This window comes from Nomascus leucogenys, chromosome 8 (assembly GCF_006542625.1).
Source record: "Nomascus leucogenys isolate Asia chromosome 8, Asia_NLE_v1, whole genome shotgun sequence".
NCBI lineage: Eukaryota > Metazoa > Chordata > Mammalia > Primates > Hylobatidae > Nomascus > Nomascus leucogenys.
Window position 1 is genome coordinate 17,231,245 of NC_044388.1, and position 18,035 is coordinate 17,249,279.

Genomic DNA, 18,035 nt, shown 5'->3' on the forward strand with positions numbered 1-18,035 from the left:
CCTCCTGAGTAGCTGGGACTACAGGTGCCCGCCACCAAGCCTGGCTAATTTCTGTATTTTTAGTAGAGATGGAGTTTCACCATATTGGCCAGGCTGGTCTCGAACTCCTGACCTTGTGATCTGCCCACCTTGGCCTCCCAAAGTGCTGGGATTACAGGCATGAGCCACCATGCCTGGCCACCTTGCCTCTCTTATAAGCAATCCTTAAGGATAAATAAATGTTCTTTTGTTTGTGCGGGCCTTGGCTATTTGGACCCTCAGGTATGGAGGTTTTCAAATGTACCCACGTTGGATACATCCCCCTGTCTGGATTAGCAGCCCACAAACACAAAGACTCAGCTTGGATATTTTGGTCTGTAATTCTGTGTGATAGGTAGACCAACAGAAGCTTGAGGGAGGAATGACAAAATGAAGATTGGGCTTTTTTTTTTTTTTTTTTCCTTTCAGTTTTAGAGACACTGAGAACCTATGGTAGGACACAGGTGGTGGTTTCAATTTTAATCAGAAGGCAAGAGAGTCTTGCCTGGGTAGGTGGCAGATGCGTGAACTATATTTGGCTGGCTTAGGCCCTGAGAGAACTGGAGAAAGGACCCTGGAAGAAAATTCTGAGGCTGTAAGTGGGGTGAGCAACCACAGTGTAATTAATCCCCCACTTAGATTGAATGGGTTTAGATTGGGCTTAGACTGAAGTTCCCTTTTAACTGATTGAGAGGTGCTCTGCCAATAGCAAGTGAAATGTGTGTGTCTGCACATGAATATGCATGCAGAGTATATTAAAGAGGTCTGAATACTCCATGATGCCTGTAATTATGAAACATGCGAAAAAGCACCACACTAATCCCCTCCCGAGCAAGAGTGTTGTTTTTTGTCCCAGACTGCGTCAATCCTGCATGCCATGAGCACTGCTTTTGCCTCCACAGCACTTTTATGTTGACAAACCCAAGAGCAGGTGACCCTAGGGAGGCAGATGGCGTCACACTCAAGGGAATCCTTCCAGAAGCCTTCGAGCATAGCTCTGTGAGCAAAGGCCAGACAGATAAAGTGATCTCCATCTCGACCCTATAGTGAGTTGAACAAGGTGGGCAAACTGGACGCTGCGCACAAAGCATTTATTTGAAGGAGGACAAGGGAGATTGCTCAAGCTACAGACTACTCAGATTAAAGCAGAAGGATCCTCTCCACTTCCAGGAAGCTTTTCAGCTCAAGCTGAATTAACCAGGGAATCCAGCAGGGACTGGAGCTCAGGAGAAAGCTCCTCAAGCAACTTCATGGGTCAGCTGGTGAGGAAGGGTGTTTTCTTCATGAAAAGAGGAAGTTTCTCCATTAGCTGAAAGGAAACACATAGGAGTTAGAAGCAATGGGTGAGGAAAATCGGTCATTCTATCACAATAGGATCATGAGAAAGGGGGCTGTCTCATGAAAGAACCTGGCTTCTGGAACAAGATAGTTTTGGGTTTTAAATCATTACTCCGTGGTTATTTGCTGTGAGACCTCGGGCCATGACTTAAGCTCTCTGAGGCTTTGTTTCCTGTCTGTAAAACAGGGATCATGAGGTTGTCTTGGTAGGGTTTGGAGGATAAACGAAAATAATCAAGAGTCAGGTCTGCGTTGGCACTCTCTAAATGAATGTAGCACATAGATTGTTAAGAAGTAACTCAGCCTAACTCACTGCTCTTGCTGTTTGTTTAAACTGACTTTGTGTGTTTATTCAGATGCTCATAGGCATCTGAAAAAAAATACTTTGTTAGGAACATCTGGCTTTTATAATCAACAAAAATCAATTCAATAAAAGACAGTTGGAGAGGAGCTGGATGACATATTTTCCATTTTGAAAGCAGGGCGTGGTTAGGTTGCTTCCTTGAGGCGCTCCCGCCTTGTGAATAAAGAGAGGTTACACTGTTGGAGAGAGCAGGAGACCTGGGCTCCTGTCCCAGTGCTGTCTCCGCCTCCTATATGATCATGTGCAAATCTTTTTCCATTCTGGGTCTTTGTGTTCTCTCTTGAATCAGGAGGGGTTGGATGACACAATCACTAAGCTGTCCCTATTCCTTATTCAACATATGTCAGAGAAGGGGCCTTGGAGGGAAATAAGAAGGCATAGAACTATGATACAAAATAAGGGCCTGGGTTTCTGGAAAGAGTCGGCAAGGAAGCTAAGGCCCAAGGCTGATGTATATGCCTCCGGAATCCTTGTCTATTAAAAAAAGAATGAGTGCAAGTGTGTGTGTGTAGTTATGGCAGACTAACTCAACTCCTATTCCCAACCCCTTGCCTGCCTCCACTATGGAGTCTGGAAAAGCTAAAGAGTTGCTTTCTCAGCCTCCCTTGCAGATGGGTATGGCTAGTATAAGCAGGTTCTGGTCAATGAGATATAAGGGACAGTCCACTGCAAGCCTCAAAATGTCTTTCCTTCACCGATTAAAGGAGAGGGTCACTCAAGAAAAAGCCTTTTTTTTTTTTTTTTTTTTTTTTTTTTTTTTTTTTTGCTGCTGCCTCTTCTCTCCCATTTCTGGCCAGGAATGAAGATGTGATGTTTGGATCTGTGGCTGGCATATGGTAACCATGGGGTGACAAAGATAAAGACAAAAAGCCAATGTTATCATAGTATGTTAAAGAAGAAAAGAGCTTGAGTCCTTAATGAAATCTTTGAGCAGCCTAGATCACCTGTTTCTGGGACTCTTAAATAAATGGTTTACACATCTTTGCTACTCAGAGTGTGATCTGTGGAGCAGCAGTATAGTCACCACTTGGGAGCTTGTTAGAAAGGCAGACTCTCAGACCCCACCTCAGATGTACTGAAGCAGAATCTGCATTTAAGAAAGATGCCCAGCTGGGGTGTCACGGCTCACACCTGTAATCCCAGCTATTCTGGAGGCTTAGGTGAGAGGATCACTTGAGTGCAGGGATTTGAGTCGAGACTAGCCTGGGCAACATACCGAGACGAGACCCTGTATCCAAAAAAAAAAAGATGCCCAGGGTTTCGAATGCACATTAGTTTCAGGAGCACTGGTTTATAGCCTCATTAATTAGGTTCTATTACAAGCAACTGAAACATTCCTAACACCTATTATGTACATCGTAGATATACACATGTATGTGAATGTATGTGTGTATATATACATACATAAATATGCATACATATAGAAAATGTATTAGTATGTGAATATATTATATATATATTATTTGTATGTGAATAGGAAAGGAAGAACACAGCTAGGCTGTGGGAATGGGTGCCTATGTGAGTGGAAGTCTGGGGTGATTTCTTCTTAAATACGTCTACAGTGTTTGGAAAATAATTATTTTTAAAGCCATGAATATGCATCTCTTGGATAATTGACGCAGAAGCGAGGCTTACCCGCTCTCCTCCCTGTCCAGCAGGGCGTGGTAGGACGCCACGTCCTTCTGCAGCTGGCACTTGCGGGCCAGCAGATGCGCGCGCTCCTGTTGCTGCTGCTCCGCCTCTGCGCGGATTTCGCTGAGCTCCGCCTCCAGCCGGCCGACCACAGCGCCCAGGTTCTGGAGCTCCATGTCATGCCAGTGCTTGGCATCGTGCAAGGTGTTCTCCAGGCCTCGTTTCTACAAAAGAGCGAACCTGGTCCAAACCCGAGGACGACAGGCCGGGCCCTTGAAGAGGGAGGTGTGCAGAGCAGTGGCAGGGGCTGGACTATTCCCCTCGTGGCAGGGACTGGACTATTCCCCTCGTGGCAGGGACCTTGCCAGTGGAGACTGACGGGGGTTATTCTTAGTGGCTCCGTGGGAAAAATAAGGAATCCCACTCAGGTCAGACTGTGGATTAGTCTGATTGAATGATCTTTTTGATGGGAGAGAAGGTGAGGGAGGCGAAAAAGAGAAGGAGAGAGGGAGGGAGAAAAGAAAGGGGGTGTGAGGAGAGAGAGGAGCGGGCAAGAGGGAGAGGGATAGAGAGAGACAAATGAGAGGCAGCTTGCAGGTGTTTCTTCAAAGAAATCTTGTTCTCCGGGGCTTTTTCTTCTGATTTCTTCACTCCCCGGGGGACCCCTACTCCCTCTGCTGCTGAAACCCCATCCATCATTTGGCGAGAACACCATCTCCTCCAGCATTCTTTCCCAGATCACTGTCGTTAGAATGAATGTCTCTGGCCTTTATACACTCAGCATTTTCCCCTTTGGTGTTTTAGTAGCACATTTTTGCCCATCCCTTTTCCTCTGCCGTCCCTTCACTGTGGGCTTCCCAGTGCCCACCCTGAGCCCGCTTTTTTTCCGAGGGGTGCATCCTGGGTCTGTGTTGGTCTCCATCATACTCATGATTTGAACATACTCATGAGTTGTCTCCAGGCCACGTCCTGCGTTGGTAATTCCACCACCAATCTTTCCTTCAGTAGCTATGGACCTGCCACTGAACTTCTTACTGGAAATATATACTCAGACCTCACATCAAGCTGTCCAAAATGAAGCCACTGGCTGCCTCCTGAACCTGCTGGCTCCTCCTACTCTAAGCTTCAACTGGTGAACCCATGTGAGCTGGAAACCGGGGAAAGATGTGTTCCTGCTTTCCTTCCTTTTCTTCCTTCCAAATGCAACCATCACGACCTCCTGTATATTATGAGTCCTTCTTCTTGTATCTCTTGAGAAGTTTTCACATTCTGCAGCCACCATGGCCTGGGATCAGAAGCTTGTCACCTCTCACCTGTGGTACCCTCAGTGGCCTCTTAGCTCATCTCCCCACCTCTAGTTCCTCCTCTTCCTGAGTTCCACACACAGATAGCCACAGTACTCTGTCCAAAGCCCAAACCTGGGCCTATATCTCCTCTGCTTAAACTCCACTGATGGCTCCCCAGGGCCCCTGATGTGATGCACACAGCTGGCCCAGTATGTTTCCATCTTTATCCCCACCCTACAGCAGCGTCAACACTTCCAGTCTTGGAGTTTATTTGGTCTGTGTTCTTTCCTCCACCTGCACCATGCTCCTCCATTCCTTCCAGCATCCTCACCTCACTCACTCCTACTCATCCCCAAGTCCAAGCTCAGAGGTAACCTGCTCCAGGGAGCCTTCCTTGAAACTCCTCTGCCGCTACCATCACCAAGCTGGGTTAGGAGGCCCTCTGTATTTCCATGGCTCCCCAAGCTCATGCATGCTCTTGAACTTATCACAGTGGGCTAAGCTTGCTTATGGGCACATCTCTTCCGCATCTCTACCACCAAGTCTCTGTAGTCCCAGAACACAAGGGCCTGGCACAGAATAGGTTCTTGGTATTTGTAGATTGCCCTGGATGATAGCACTTGTATTATGGTTACACTTATTGCACTATCTATGTCTCCCGATTAGACTGGAAACTTCTTTCTTCTCATCTTCCCATGCACCATGTCCTGAAAACTACAGAGCTAATCAATAAACCCCTTTTAAAAACTGTATCTGTGTTTAACATTTTCCAATAGTTTTAACTATGGTTCACCTATACTTTAGCATCTGGCTTTTTAATATAACACACAAAAAACAAATATCTTTCTAAATTGGACTGAATTACATTTTGATGAAACAAGGTTCTGTACTCTGCCCTCCAGGAGGAGACTTTTTACACCCTTATGACCACCATGGATAAAATAGAAAATTCTGTCATGACACCATCTTGAATCATGGCTGCTGTTAGCAGGGATCACCATATTACCTTATTTAAATCTTCTTAATTCCATAGGATTTGAGAATGTTGAGTCAGATTCTCATCTATCTGAGGCATATTTATAAGAGGCAAAATGTGATCACTAGAAAATAAATCTAGATCAGTATCTGATCTAGGGTTATTATTTAACTAATAGAATCTGAAAACCTTTCTATAGCAGTGAGGATGCAGAAATGGCCACCTTGACTTTGAGCATCATTTGTTCCAACCTCCCTGGGTTTTCTCTCTTTGTTTATACATGAAAGTACTTAACTTGTGACAAGTTGTTGTTGACACTGGGTTTGTAACATCTGTGATTTGGGAACACGCTTCACAGAATCACGTTTTGATCATCTGTCTATAGTTTTTGCTCCATCTTCTAGATGAGTTCTTCATGTGGCCTGAGGTTTTTACTTGGTGACTTAGGGCCCACTGCCAACAGGGCATTCATTGGAACCCCAGCCAAAGGTTATATGTGTCTTCCATCTCACCCTTAAAGTCCAAATCCAGTTTCCCCACCTAAGTCCCTGACATTCTGGCAGAAAGAGAGGATGCCTGCTTCTTCCAGAGACACTTGAGCTTGAGTGACTATGATCAGGCTACTGTTGCAGGCAAGTACATTGGCTCCGTCAGCCACACGGACAGCACCAGCAAACAAGCTGAGATCACAGAAGCACACTTATTCTGCAGGTCTCTGGAGATTTGAAGGGACTTTCTGGGATTGCAAAATCCTCCAGAAAGTAAAATAATGACCTTCTGTGACTTCTGGCCTTGAATTCCATTCTTGATTTGAGTTGACTGGACACAGAGTTCAGCAGGTCTCAAGCACCATTATTTGTGCCTAGCTTCCAATGCAAATAGTGCCTTATTGGCAAAGGGGGCTGAAAGTCTCACCAGCTTGGCTGTCTGAAGCTTATATAAGCTGTGGGGGCCTTGTGTGTGCACAGATCGCTCTGACAGAATAACAGGAATGGCTGGATGAACTTCCTGTATCTGAAAACTGTATGAGAGTTCGTTACCTATTTTGTCCCAATCTGTGCTCCTCACCTTGGCTGCAAGGCCCCGTGACCAGAACGATAATCTATCAGAACCAGCAGGGAACAGAGACAGCCTGTTCTGGGCTATGGGCATAGACAGAATGGCACTACCCTGAAGTTTTCTGGTTGAGAGTGTAAATTATTTTTCCATTTTTTTTCCCAAGAGTTAGGACCGTGGGTTTAAGTGAGGTGACCAGGTGGCTGGTGATACCAACTTGGAGTTACTGTACTAGTAGCTATTATAGCAATTTTATATGATAATTAATAATAGATGGCATTTATTGACTGCTCACTAACTGCCTGGCACTGTGCTAAGGGCTTGACATACATTATCAAATTAATCATCTCCATGACGTTATGAGGTAAATTCTATTACGATCCTAAAGTGGCTCACACTTGCATTGGCAGCTACAACAATTATCTCCACTCCACAATCGCTTTCTCAATGTTAACTTGCCGCTGTCTCATCAAGAAGTTGAATTTATTTCTCTCCCTGTTGAATCTAGGATAGTCTTGTGACTGCTTTGACCACTAGAATGTGGTATAAGTGGTGTTCAGAGACTTTCAAGCCCAGGTGTTAAGAGGCCTGGTAGCTTCTGTGCTCACTCAGGTGCTATATCAGAAGTTTGACTATGTCAGGCTGTCATGATATGAGGAGGTCTAAGCTAGCTACACGGAGTGGTCACAGGGAGAGAGAAAAAGAGATGCACAATTAAGTCACCAGACAAGCTAAATGAAGAAGCCATTTTTGGGTGTTCCAGCCCCAGCAGAGGCCACATGATACAGAGAAGAGTTATCCCTGCTGAATTCTGCCTAAATCACAGAATGAGAGAACAAGTGATTCACTGTTGTCTTAAGCTACTAAGACAGTAACTAGATATGATAGCCAAAATACATCCTCACTTTACAAGTGAGAAAATGAAACTCTGCTCATTCACATAGCTAGTGAGTGAGTAGAGCACCCACCATGAAGTCTACCTCCTGACTCCCACAGCAGGGGTGCTCCCTCCCATCTGCCCCTCCCTCACATTTATATCAGCTCCTCCACTGAAGCCACATTAACTCTTTGGAGGCAGGGACCATATCTAATCAGTTTTATGTCCCCAAAGCACTTGGTACAGTTCCAGGAACATAGCAAGTTCTCAAAATAATGCTAATAGTCAGAAGAGCATGCTCATGTGCATCCACACATTGGATGCCCCTAGAAACACTGAGAAGTGGGCTGGACTGTGACTATCATACCCATTTTGCAGAAGAGGAAACTGTGGTTCAGGGATTTGCCTATTTACCCAAGGGATAAATGGAGGAGCTGAGCCCTTCTGACTCTATTACTCTTGATTTTCCTCCCCTCAGATCCTCAGATCCTTTTCTTATACATGCTTGCACAGACCTACATCCTATCATGCGCCTCATTGACTCCAGGCCATCTCAGCTGCACAAGGATTACATGGACCAACCTTTGATTTGCACCAACAAAGCTGTAGTTGGAACAATGCAAATGACCTCCTGGAGGGGACATCTAAGAAAAGCTGTGTTGAATACCCAAATAGAACTTCAATCCATCCCAGAGATCAGAGGGTGGATTGCTTCATTATTAATACATTTTATTATTTTAATAATTATTTTAATCAATAATATTAATAATGAAAGAGACGTGCTTGCAAATCACAGTGAGTCTGAGAGTTTGCTAGATGTCTCAGGTTGGGTTCTCCAGAAGCAGAGCCTGAGTTAGGGATCCTGGAACTCGCAAATCATTAAGGAGTACTCTCAGGAAAAGGGGGAGTGAGGAAAGCAGGACAGGGCAGAGGAAGGCACTAAGCGAGGATGTGGTCTCTGGAATCTGGCTACAGCCTGGTCCTATGGAGAGCTCTATAGCATGGAGCTAGCTCCCTGTTGAAGCAAGAGGGCTGGGCTTTTAAAGCCGCCTCTTGGTCACTGGCTGAGGGTTGGAGGGCAGGGCCTAACTTCCTGGGCCAGGTGTCTTCAGTGTGGGTAAGGGCAGGTCTCTGGAGCAGTGGGGCAGCTGAAAAGGGGCGGCTGCGGATGTTAACAGTCAACATTTACAGCAGCAGCCTGGTAAGAGATATTTCGGTGGGGCTCTACAGTGTCTATTGCACCTGCTGTGATTCAGTATCTGATGATCCTTGGGAGTCAGAAGACATTTCAGGCCTCAAAACTCATATGCTGTGAGATGGGAATCCCCTGGAAACTATGATCCATAATACTGGAATTTGACAGTAGAGAGTTAAAATTAGTACAGGGATGCCAGGTCTTTCCTTGGCCCACTTACCAGGGCACGTAAGGATTCTGTCTCAGCCTGGAGGCTCTGGACTTGGCATGAAGTGTTGTGTAACTCCACCCTGAGGGCAGCTGCCAGCTTCTCCTCCTGGGTCTGCGACAGGTGGGCCACCTCCGCCTGTTGCTGTGGAGAATCAGGTCTCAGTATGAGTGGTGATGATCAGGAGCTGAGCCCATCCTTCCTTCCCAGCCTTTCTAATCACCATTCCACTGCCTCTAACCAGAGGAAATACAGCTGTCACGTAGAAACATCTTTTTTTTTTTTTTTTTGAGATGAAGTCTCGCCCTGTAGCCCAAGCTGGAGTGCAGTGGTGCGATCTCAGCTCACCACAACTTCCTCCTCCTGGGTTCAGGCAATTCTCCTGCCTTGGGTAGCTGGGTTTACAGGTGCCCACCACCATGCCCGGCTAATTTTTTTTTTTGATTTTTAGTAGAGACGGGGTTTCACCATGTTGGCCAGGCTGGTCTTGAACTCCTGACCCCAGGTAATCCGCCCACCTCGGCCTCCCAGAGTGCTAGGATTACAGGTGTGAGCCACCACACCTGGCTGGAAATGTCTTTTTTTTTAAACAGGTCCCTTCACCAACTTGTATACAAAGATGTATTTATTTTGAACATACGAAGCCTGCAAATGAAATACAATTCAAAAGATTTCCTACAGACTATATAGAAAGTCTCATTTTCTCCTGTGTCCTAATTATCCAGTTCTCTTGTTTCTAGTTTCTTATTCCTCTTTCCAGAAATAGTTTATATATTTATAAATAAATATGTATTCCCCCCCCCCCGCTTTGGTACTTAATGTATCTTAGAAATTATTCTATGTCAGTATATATTAGGTTGGTGCAAAAGTGATTGCAGTTTTCGCCACTACTTTCAATGGCAGAGACAGCAATTAATTTTGCACCAACCTAATAGAAATTGAGTACATTCTTTTAGCGGCTGCACAGTGTTGTCTTGTTTGAAAGGGCTGCAATGTATTTAGAAGTCTCTGCTGGTTCACACTCAGATTGTTTCTAGTCTTTCTTTCCCTATTACAAACAATGGTGCAAAGAAAAAGCTTTGATCCCTTATTTTTCATACGAGAGCATGTCTTTGAGAAAGTAGTTCTTGTAGTAGAACTGCTGATTAGAAAGGGTATATATTTTTAATTTTGGTGAATAGTGGCAAATTTCCCTTTGGAAAACTTGAAATCCGTTTCAGCATTGTAAGACAGTGCCAGTTGTCCCATACTGCCCTCAAACAAGGAGGTATCCAACTTGATCTCTGTCAATCTGATTGTCCCTGTTTCCTTGTGAAAACATGTGTCTAGCCACAACTGTGACCCAGACAAAGGGAAGCTCCGTGTTTTTAACTTCTCCCCAGAGCAAGATGGACAGAATCTGAACCCTCCCCATATATTCAGGGGAGCAGGTCACTGTTACTCCTCTTTTCTGGGGAAAAGATGAAAAATGAGAGATCATCCCCATTGTCTTCGATGCAGTCTGAAGGAACGTCTCCTAGCCAAGAACGTAGGAGGGAAAAAACTCTACTTTCCTAGGTTACGGTTTTCTGGAATTACCATTTTTACCACATATGAATATTTATTTACAGAACAGTCCAAAGACAGTCCAATCCAATGGACTGGCTAGAAACCCCAAGTCAAGGCTGGGTGCGGTGGCTCACACCTGTAATCCCAGCACTTTGGGAGGCCGAGGTGGGTGGATCACCTGAGGTCAGGAGTTCAAGATCAGACTGACCAATATGGTGAAAACCCGTCTCTACTAAAAATACAAAAACTAGCCAGGCATGGTGGTAGCGTGAGCCTGTAGTCCCAGCTACTCGGAAGGCTGAGACAGAGAATTCTTGATCCCAGTAGGCGGAGGTTGCAGTGAGCCGAGATGGCACCAGTGTACTCCAGCCTGGGTGACAGTGAGACTCCGTCTCAAAAAAAAAAGAAAAAAAAAAGAAACCCCAAGTCAAGAGGCTCATAGCTCAGAAGTAGCATCTCCAATTCTTACTGTTTGGTCTTTACAGAGCCCAAAGAATGATCATTAAAGGCTTTGAAGCTGCTGAAGGAGAACAGAAGCCTTGGACCCAGCTCTGACTGGTTAGCCAACAGCTTGTGTCCCTAAGCCATCATTCAGCCTCTCAGAGTCTCAGTTTCTGCCCATGGAACACAGACCACAATGAATGGAGAATGATACTCATAATCATATAATGACTCCCTCCTGCGGTCACTGTGAGGCTTCCAGCAGATTAATCATGCTGAAGCCTTTAGAATCTTAAAAGCATGAAAATACTGGTTGTATATATTTTCCAAATGTAAAAAGTAATAGTGGCCAACAAATAACTTTTGTTATTTAATAGTTAAATAACAAAGTGGTAATAGTTAAATGCTACTACGAAGAGTTAAATATTTAGTAACAGTTAAATAGTAATAGTTACATACTACTAATAATAACAAATATGTATTAGGCACTTATTGTGTGCCAAGCATATTGTTAACAGTTTTAATCGATTATCTAATTTAATCTTTACAACCCTACAAAGGAGATGTCATTATTATCCTCATAGGAAACTGAGGCACAGGGAGATTGAGTTATTTGCTAAAGATTATATGGCCAATAAGAGACAGAAACAGGATTCCAGCCCAGCAGCAGACCCAGAGATGTGCTCTCAACCAGTATTTAATGCTGTCATCTCCACCAGTCTACCAATCTAAGATCCCTAAAATTGGAGGTATCTTCCCCAAACTCAGGTGGATCATTTTGAAGTATACGCCTTATCTTCCAAGTTCTTATGATCAGTACCCCAGTTTTTCTCCCCTCTTTGGGGTTGGGGTCCTGGCCAGATGGGCTGTGTAGGTAGGTGGGAGGCAGGAGGTGGGGCATCCTGGAAGGCAAATAGAGTCAGACAATGTATCTACAGAGGGTGGCAGGGAGCAGTAGTGAGCTAGAACTGGCTCCTAACAGCTCACGGGAGCTGATTTTTAAATTTTCAGGAATGTTGTAAGTTGACTGCTAAACACAGCCATCATTAGAAATTAAATTATATTATTACTGGTAACTGTAACAGAGGTAGCTAACAGGTAGCCAGTCAGACATGAACAGGGCGGGAGAGGCACCCCCACAACCAAATGAGAATGTCAGATGACCATCAGGTGATGTCAGGTGGTTGTTAACAGTCTCTCTAAAATAATAACTTGTCACAGCTGGCAGGGAAAAGCAGTCTCCCTAAAGATAGAAAAAACCTGAAACTGGTGATCAGCAACTTCCTGATAAGATCTCAGGAGCTGGGCAAGTGAGCTCAAGCATGCACACTAAGAGGAAAATGGCAGAGTTAAACTGGTGTATGACCTCCTAGGGGCATTTAGCTGGTAAGAGAAGAATGCCTCAAATGAGCATGTGTACAAATCCAGTAAACACACTGCGCATGCTCCCCTCCGAAGTGCTAGCAGGCCATCACACGTGCGGACACCCCGCCCCAAGGGAGGAATCAGCGGAGAAGGGACGAAAGATCCCAGAAGCATGCCAACGTATAAATCCCCAAGTCGAAAGGTCAAACTGTGCACTTGTCTTTCCAGTTGCCTGCTTGGCCCTCTTCCAAGTGTATTTCCTTCCTTTTGTTTCTGCTCTAGAGTTTTTTGTTTTGTTTTGAGATGAAGTCTTGCTCTTGTCCCCCAGGCTGGAGTGCGATGGCACGATCTCAGCTCACTGCAACCTCTGCCTCCCAGGTTCAAGCGATTCTCCTGCCTCAGCCTCCCGAGTAGCTGGGATTACAGGCACCTGACACCATGCCCGGCTAATTTTTGTATTTTTAGTAGAGATGGGATTTCTCCATGTTGGCCAGGCTGGTCTCGAACTCCTTAGCTCAGTTCATCCGCCAGCTTCAGCTTCCCAAAGTGCTGGGATTACAGGCGTGAGCCACTGCACCCGGTCTCTGCTCTAGAGTTTTTAAATAAACTTTCACTCCTGTTCTAAAACTTGCCTCAGTCTCTTCTTCTGCTTTATGCTCTTCAGTCGAATTCTTTCTTCTGAGGAGGCAAGAATTGAGGTTGCTTCAGACCCCCTACAGATTTGCCACCGGTAACAACGTGAGTGACTTTTTGCTTAATCAGAAATTAGTAATCAAGCATTTTTTGTGGTCTGATTTTGTGATACTATTGTTGATGATAGAATTATAAAAAATGGTTGGTGAATTTTCCAAGCAATAGCAAGTCATGCTGAAGTTATAGGTGTAATTGAAATAGCAAAGTATTTTGTCTTAAAATTTGTGTTATTTCTAAAATTATATATAAAAAAATCAATGGAAATTGTTACATTACCCTTAAGCAGTATTGTGAATTTGATTGGCACATATATACATATACATAGATTTCACCCAGAAAGCAGTTGTGAAACATTTACCATCACTCCATGGGGAAGAGCCAGGGAAGGGAAGTTTCAAAGCCTTGGTGGGCAGGTCTAGTGTAAAGCTGCTGGCCAAGGCTATAGCCACAGTCCCTCACATGATTTGTCCCCTCTCAATCCAGTGAGTGGCTTCCGTGATATTTACTGGTCTCTTGGCTGAAACACTGTGTCTTAGTTTCATTAGCAAAAATACTGTATTTAGGTGTTTCTCAAATGTTCTTGGACCACTGACATGGTTTTTCACACTATCTTAATATTCATGCTATTTTTATTTAAACCAATTCACTCTTTCTTTACAAATAAACGTGTTTAAAATGGAAACTGTAGGCTAGTTATCTGTAAACTGTAGGTTAGTTTAAAATGGAAACTGTAGGTTAAATGCACATCAGCATCACCTTAGGATCTTGTGAAAATGTGGGCTCTGATGCAGGGGATCCTGAGTACAGCTCAGAAATCTGCACTCCCAGGTGATGCCTGGTCCATGGAAGCAAAATTCTAGATCGCTACAGAAACCAATGAAACAGTATCCCTTGCAGTGGGTAGAGGATAACTAAAAAATTAATAAAGTTATAACAAACCACTGTTATTAAATTCCAGCTACCATTGACTGCCAAGCTGCTAAGTCCTGAGGCCTGCTTTCTCTTTGTGGAAAGGGGAGATAAATAAGTACAACAGAGGTGTTAAAGACCTCCCAGCACTGAACAAAGGCTTTCTTCTAGTTTAAGATTGAAAGAGCAAAAGAATGTAATTTGATCACTACAAGTTTTAATGTCACTGTGTTCCTTCTCAAATCATCTCACCACAAGAGATACTTCCCACTTAATTGCTTTAACTCACCTAAAGTAACCACTACTAAAAGTAATTCACCTAAAAGTATTACACATTTTTATCCAATGGCTTTTTAGATTTGTGCTTTCTGGTTATTATAACTCTATTTCTGTTTCCATTTCAACCCTGTGCCTCCAGATTTCTTCTCATAGACCAGATAGTAGATGTGTCATCTAGCCCCTGAGGATAGGAAGGTGGGGCTGTGTTTTGTTGCCCAGTGCAGTTGTTAGGGTGTGTGATGAAATTCAAATATGTTGATCCCTAGGCTTTGAAACTGCACAGGACCTGAGCCACCCATGTTTACACTACAGCTGCGTAGGAGTGCAATTACTTCTGGGGCAGGAGAGCATGTCAACATTTTGAAACATAATAAAGATTTTCAAATTTCAAAAATTTCAAATTAAATTAGCATGTTTTTGCACATGAAGGATGTAAGAAGAGAAAAGCAATGTGTTCTGAGTAAGTAATAAGTATTTGAAGGCCTGACTCTTGAAGATACAAATGAGGACTGGGAAAAAGGAAAAGGACCATCTCCAAGTCCAAGCCTGACCCACTTTGCTGATTAGGATGGCTATTCCTAAAAACACCCTTGGCAATGACCCAGAACTGAGAGAAACGCTACCTTGCAATGTGAGGGGAAGGCGAGTGTTCAGGAGGAGGGAGAGTGAGGAGAGAGAATGATGATACTTCCTGGTCTTTGAAATTGCAAGTGCATTCCCAGCAGATCACATATCCAGGTGAGCTCTCTGTGTCTTCTGCCTTTCACTAAGCAGTTGCTGTGCAGGTTTGAGCAAGTCACTCGAGCACTCTGGTTTTTGCAACCGGTGATCAATTGCTTTATATGAGCATTGTTCTACTGCAGAATGCAGCTACCTGCCTTGGCTGTTAAGCACTTTTCAGGTTTCATGAGATCATGCTAATCTCATCGTGCTGTTCATGGAGAAAGGTAAACAATGGTCCCGTGGGAATACAGGGGCTCCCTATCTTGCTTCATAGAAGAATCCCACAAGGAGGGCACAGACCCTTGGTTTGAAAAGCTCCCAACAGAAGTCTGGCATAACTTTTAGCCCCTCAGGACAAAGGCCTCTCCAACCCCACATTCCACAAGATGTCACTTATTTATTCTTAAAAAAGAAATCAGCTGGGCATGGTGGCTCACATCTGCAGTCCCAGCACTTTGGGAGGCCAAAGCAGAAAGATCACTTGAGGCCAGCAGTTCAAGACTAGCCTGGGCAAAATAGTGAAATCCTGTTTCTACAAAAAAATATTTTAAAAACCAAATTAAGGTCCACCCATTCATGTGGTCTGTCCAGTTCAAACTAGCAGTTAAGAGTGTGGATTCTGGAGTCAGAATGTGTAATTTGAATCCCAGTGTTGCCACTTTTTAAGTGTGTAATTTTGGGCAAATTACCTAATCTCTTTGTGCTTCAGTTTCCTCCTCTATAAAATGCTAAAATCACAATACCTATCTCATATTGGGAAGATTAAATGCGAACGTACCTGTCGGGTGCTTAGAACCCTTGGTAGATGCTCCATAAAAGCTTGGCTGGCTCTGCTTTTGTGGAAAATTTCATCCTGCCTTGTAGAAGAGTAGCCTTTCTACCCATTTCTTTCCTCCCACAGGTACACCAGCCAACATCCACACTGGACTGTGGGTTCCTTATTTATAGGAACAATTCTTACCCACCCCTCGGCCCCTTTTGGAGATCTAACATAGCTTTTTACACCTAGAATGTGCTCAACAATATTTATTGAAGGTTTACAATGTAGGCCAGGCACATGCTAGGGACTAGGGAAGAAGAGGAGGATCCACCAGGAATAGAATGAGATCAAAACTCCTTTTCATTAAGAGGATCAGCTATTGTTATTATAACAGTTGTAAGTCATTTTACAGTTATGTGGTGTCATATGTTATTTAGCTAAGGATAGCTTTTGACAGGCAGCACACACTCCCGACCTTCCTCAGCCAGATGTAGGACTTATTTGGGAGAAGGCTGGATGCCATCCAGTCTGCACTAGCGACATGGGCTCTCCTCAGCGGGGATTAAAAAGAAGTGCACGCCTCACTCAATGAAACTTCAACACTGGCAGAGGAGCTGGCCAGGCTAGGCTACAACAAGTTTCTCTGTGAGTTTACACAAGAACTGCCCAGCTATTGAAGCTGCTGTTTGAGTGTAGGACCAATTCCCAGCCTCCGTTGAAGCTGCCAAACAAAACACAGAGGAGCAAATGGCTTTGTGACCTTGCTGCCCCCTCGGTAATAAGTAAGCTCATCCTCTTGATAAAATCAGCTGAAGAGGCTCAGCAATGAGTCTAATTCTAACAGAAAAATAGATTTTTCTATTATTTATTTTGAGACGGGGTCTCACTCTGTTGCCCAGGCTGGAGTACAGCGATAAGATCATAGCTCCCTGCAGCCTCGACCTCCTGAGTTCAAGCAGTTCTCCTGCCTCAGCCTCCTGAGTAGCTAGGACTACAGCTGCATGCTTCTACACCTGACCAATTAAAAATTTTTTTTTGTAAAGGTGGGGTCTTGCTATGTTGCCCAGGCTGATCTCAAATTCCTGGCCTCAAGGGATCCTCCTGCCTCAGCATTCCAAAGCACCAGGATGACAGGCATAAGCCACTGTGCCTGGCCAGTCCTTACACTTTTTATGGGAAAGATCTATTAAAAAATAGATATGCTTCGAGATCAGCACAATCAGGTAGTCTGGGACGAGCGTTCTTTGAAGTCAGGGACTTCAGGAACCATAGCATCAAGTCAGGGCCTTGCACGTGGTTTGTCCTTGACAAATGGATTTTGAATGAATGAGTGAGTGGAGATTCCTTGGTAGAAGATGTAAGAAAGAGGTTGCAATGCTGGGTGATCCCCTATGTAGTTACCCAGATATTGGTAGTCAACCATTTGTGAGTTTAAACACACAATATAAGAAGACAAGGGCCTGAGAGAGTGCTCTACAATGTCTGTGTTTTTTTGTTTGTTGTTTGTTTTTTTGAGACAGAGTCTCACTCTGTCGCTCAGGCTGGAGTGCAGTGGAGTGTTCTTGGCTCACTGCAATCCTCCACCTTCTGGGTTCAAGTGATTCTCATGCCTCAGCCTCCCCAGTAACTGGAATTACATGTGTGTGCCACCACACCCGGCTAATTTTTTGTATTTTTAGTAGAGACGCGGTTTCACCATGTTGGCTAGGCTGGTCTTGAACTCCTGACCTCAAGTGATCTGCCTGCCTTGGCTTCCCAAAGTGCTGGGATTACAGGAGTGAGCCACCACACCCAGACTGTGTGTTGTCTTAACTAGAGAAAAGAAGAGGCAAAGAGTAGGCAGTACCTACCTCAATGAGACAGTCTTTTGGTTTTTCCTTTTAAAATCTACTCTGATTCTTGATTCTCCCTATTCTCTTTGCAGCCGCACCAACTGGTATATGCTACTATAGCATATAACTACAGTCACCCAAATGAGCAAAAGATATGATCTGCTAGTATACACAAAAGCAATTTGTAAGAAATGCATTTTAACCCGTAGTATTAGCAAAGATCACAAAGTATTGGTGAAGATAGGGGGAAATGGACACTCTCAAATATTTCTGATAGAAATGTAAATTGTTATAATCTTTGTAGAGAGCAATTGGCAATAATTATCAAAATTACCAGTGCACACACTTTTGGAGCCAACAATTCCATGTCTATAAGTTCATTTAACAGATACATTTCTACATTTGGAAATGAGAGGTATACCATGTTAGTGACTAATTTCTTGTAATAGAAAAAGATTGGAAACCACCCTCAATGCCCAGCAGTAGGGAACAGGCTAAACAAATTCTGGGGCATCTGTTAGCTAGAACAGAGGTT

At 44.1% G+C, this 18,035-nt stretch overlaps 1 protein-coding gene across 1 annotated transcript in view; it reads right to left on the reverse strand.

Annotated features, from left to right (window-relative positions):
• Positions 1-1,088: 1,088 nt before the first annotated feature.
• The window catches only part of BFSP2 (beaded filament structural protein 2), a 75,574-nt gene continuing 58,627 nt past the window's right edge, over positions 1,089-18,035 (reverse strand). Inside the window, exons 5-7 of the mRNA XM_003265237.4 lie at positions 8,963-9,094; positions 3,356-3,576; positions 1,089-1,327 (exon numbers count right to left, since the gene is read on the reverse strand). Of these exons, the coding sequence (XP_003265285.1) occupies positions 1,324-1,327; positions 3,356-3,576; positions 8,963-9,094 (357 nt within the window). The 3' untranslated portion in view covers positions 1,089-1,323. The remainder of the gene's footprint in view (positions 1,328-3,355; positions 3,577-8,962; positions 9,095-18,035) is intronic.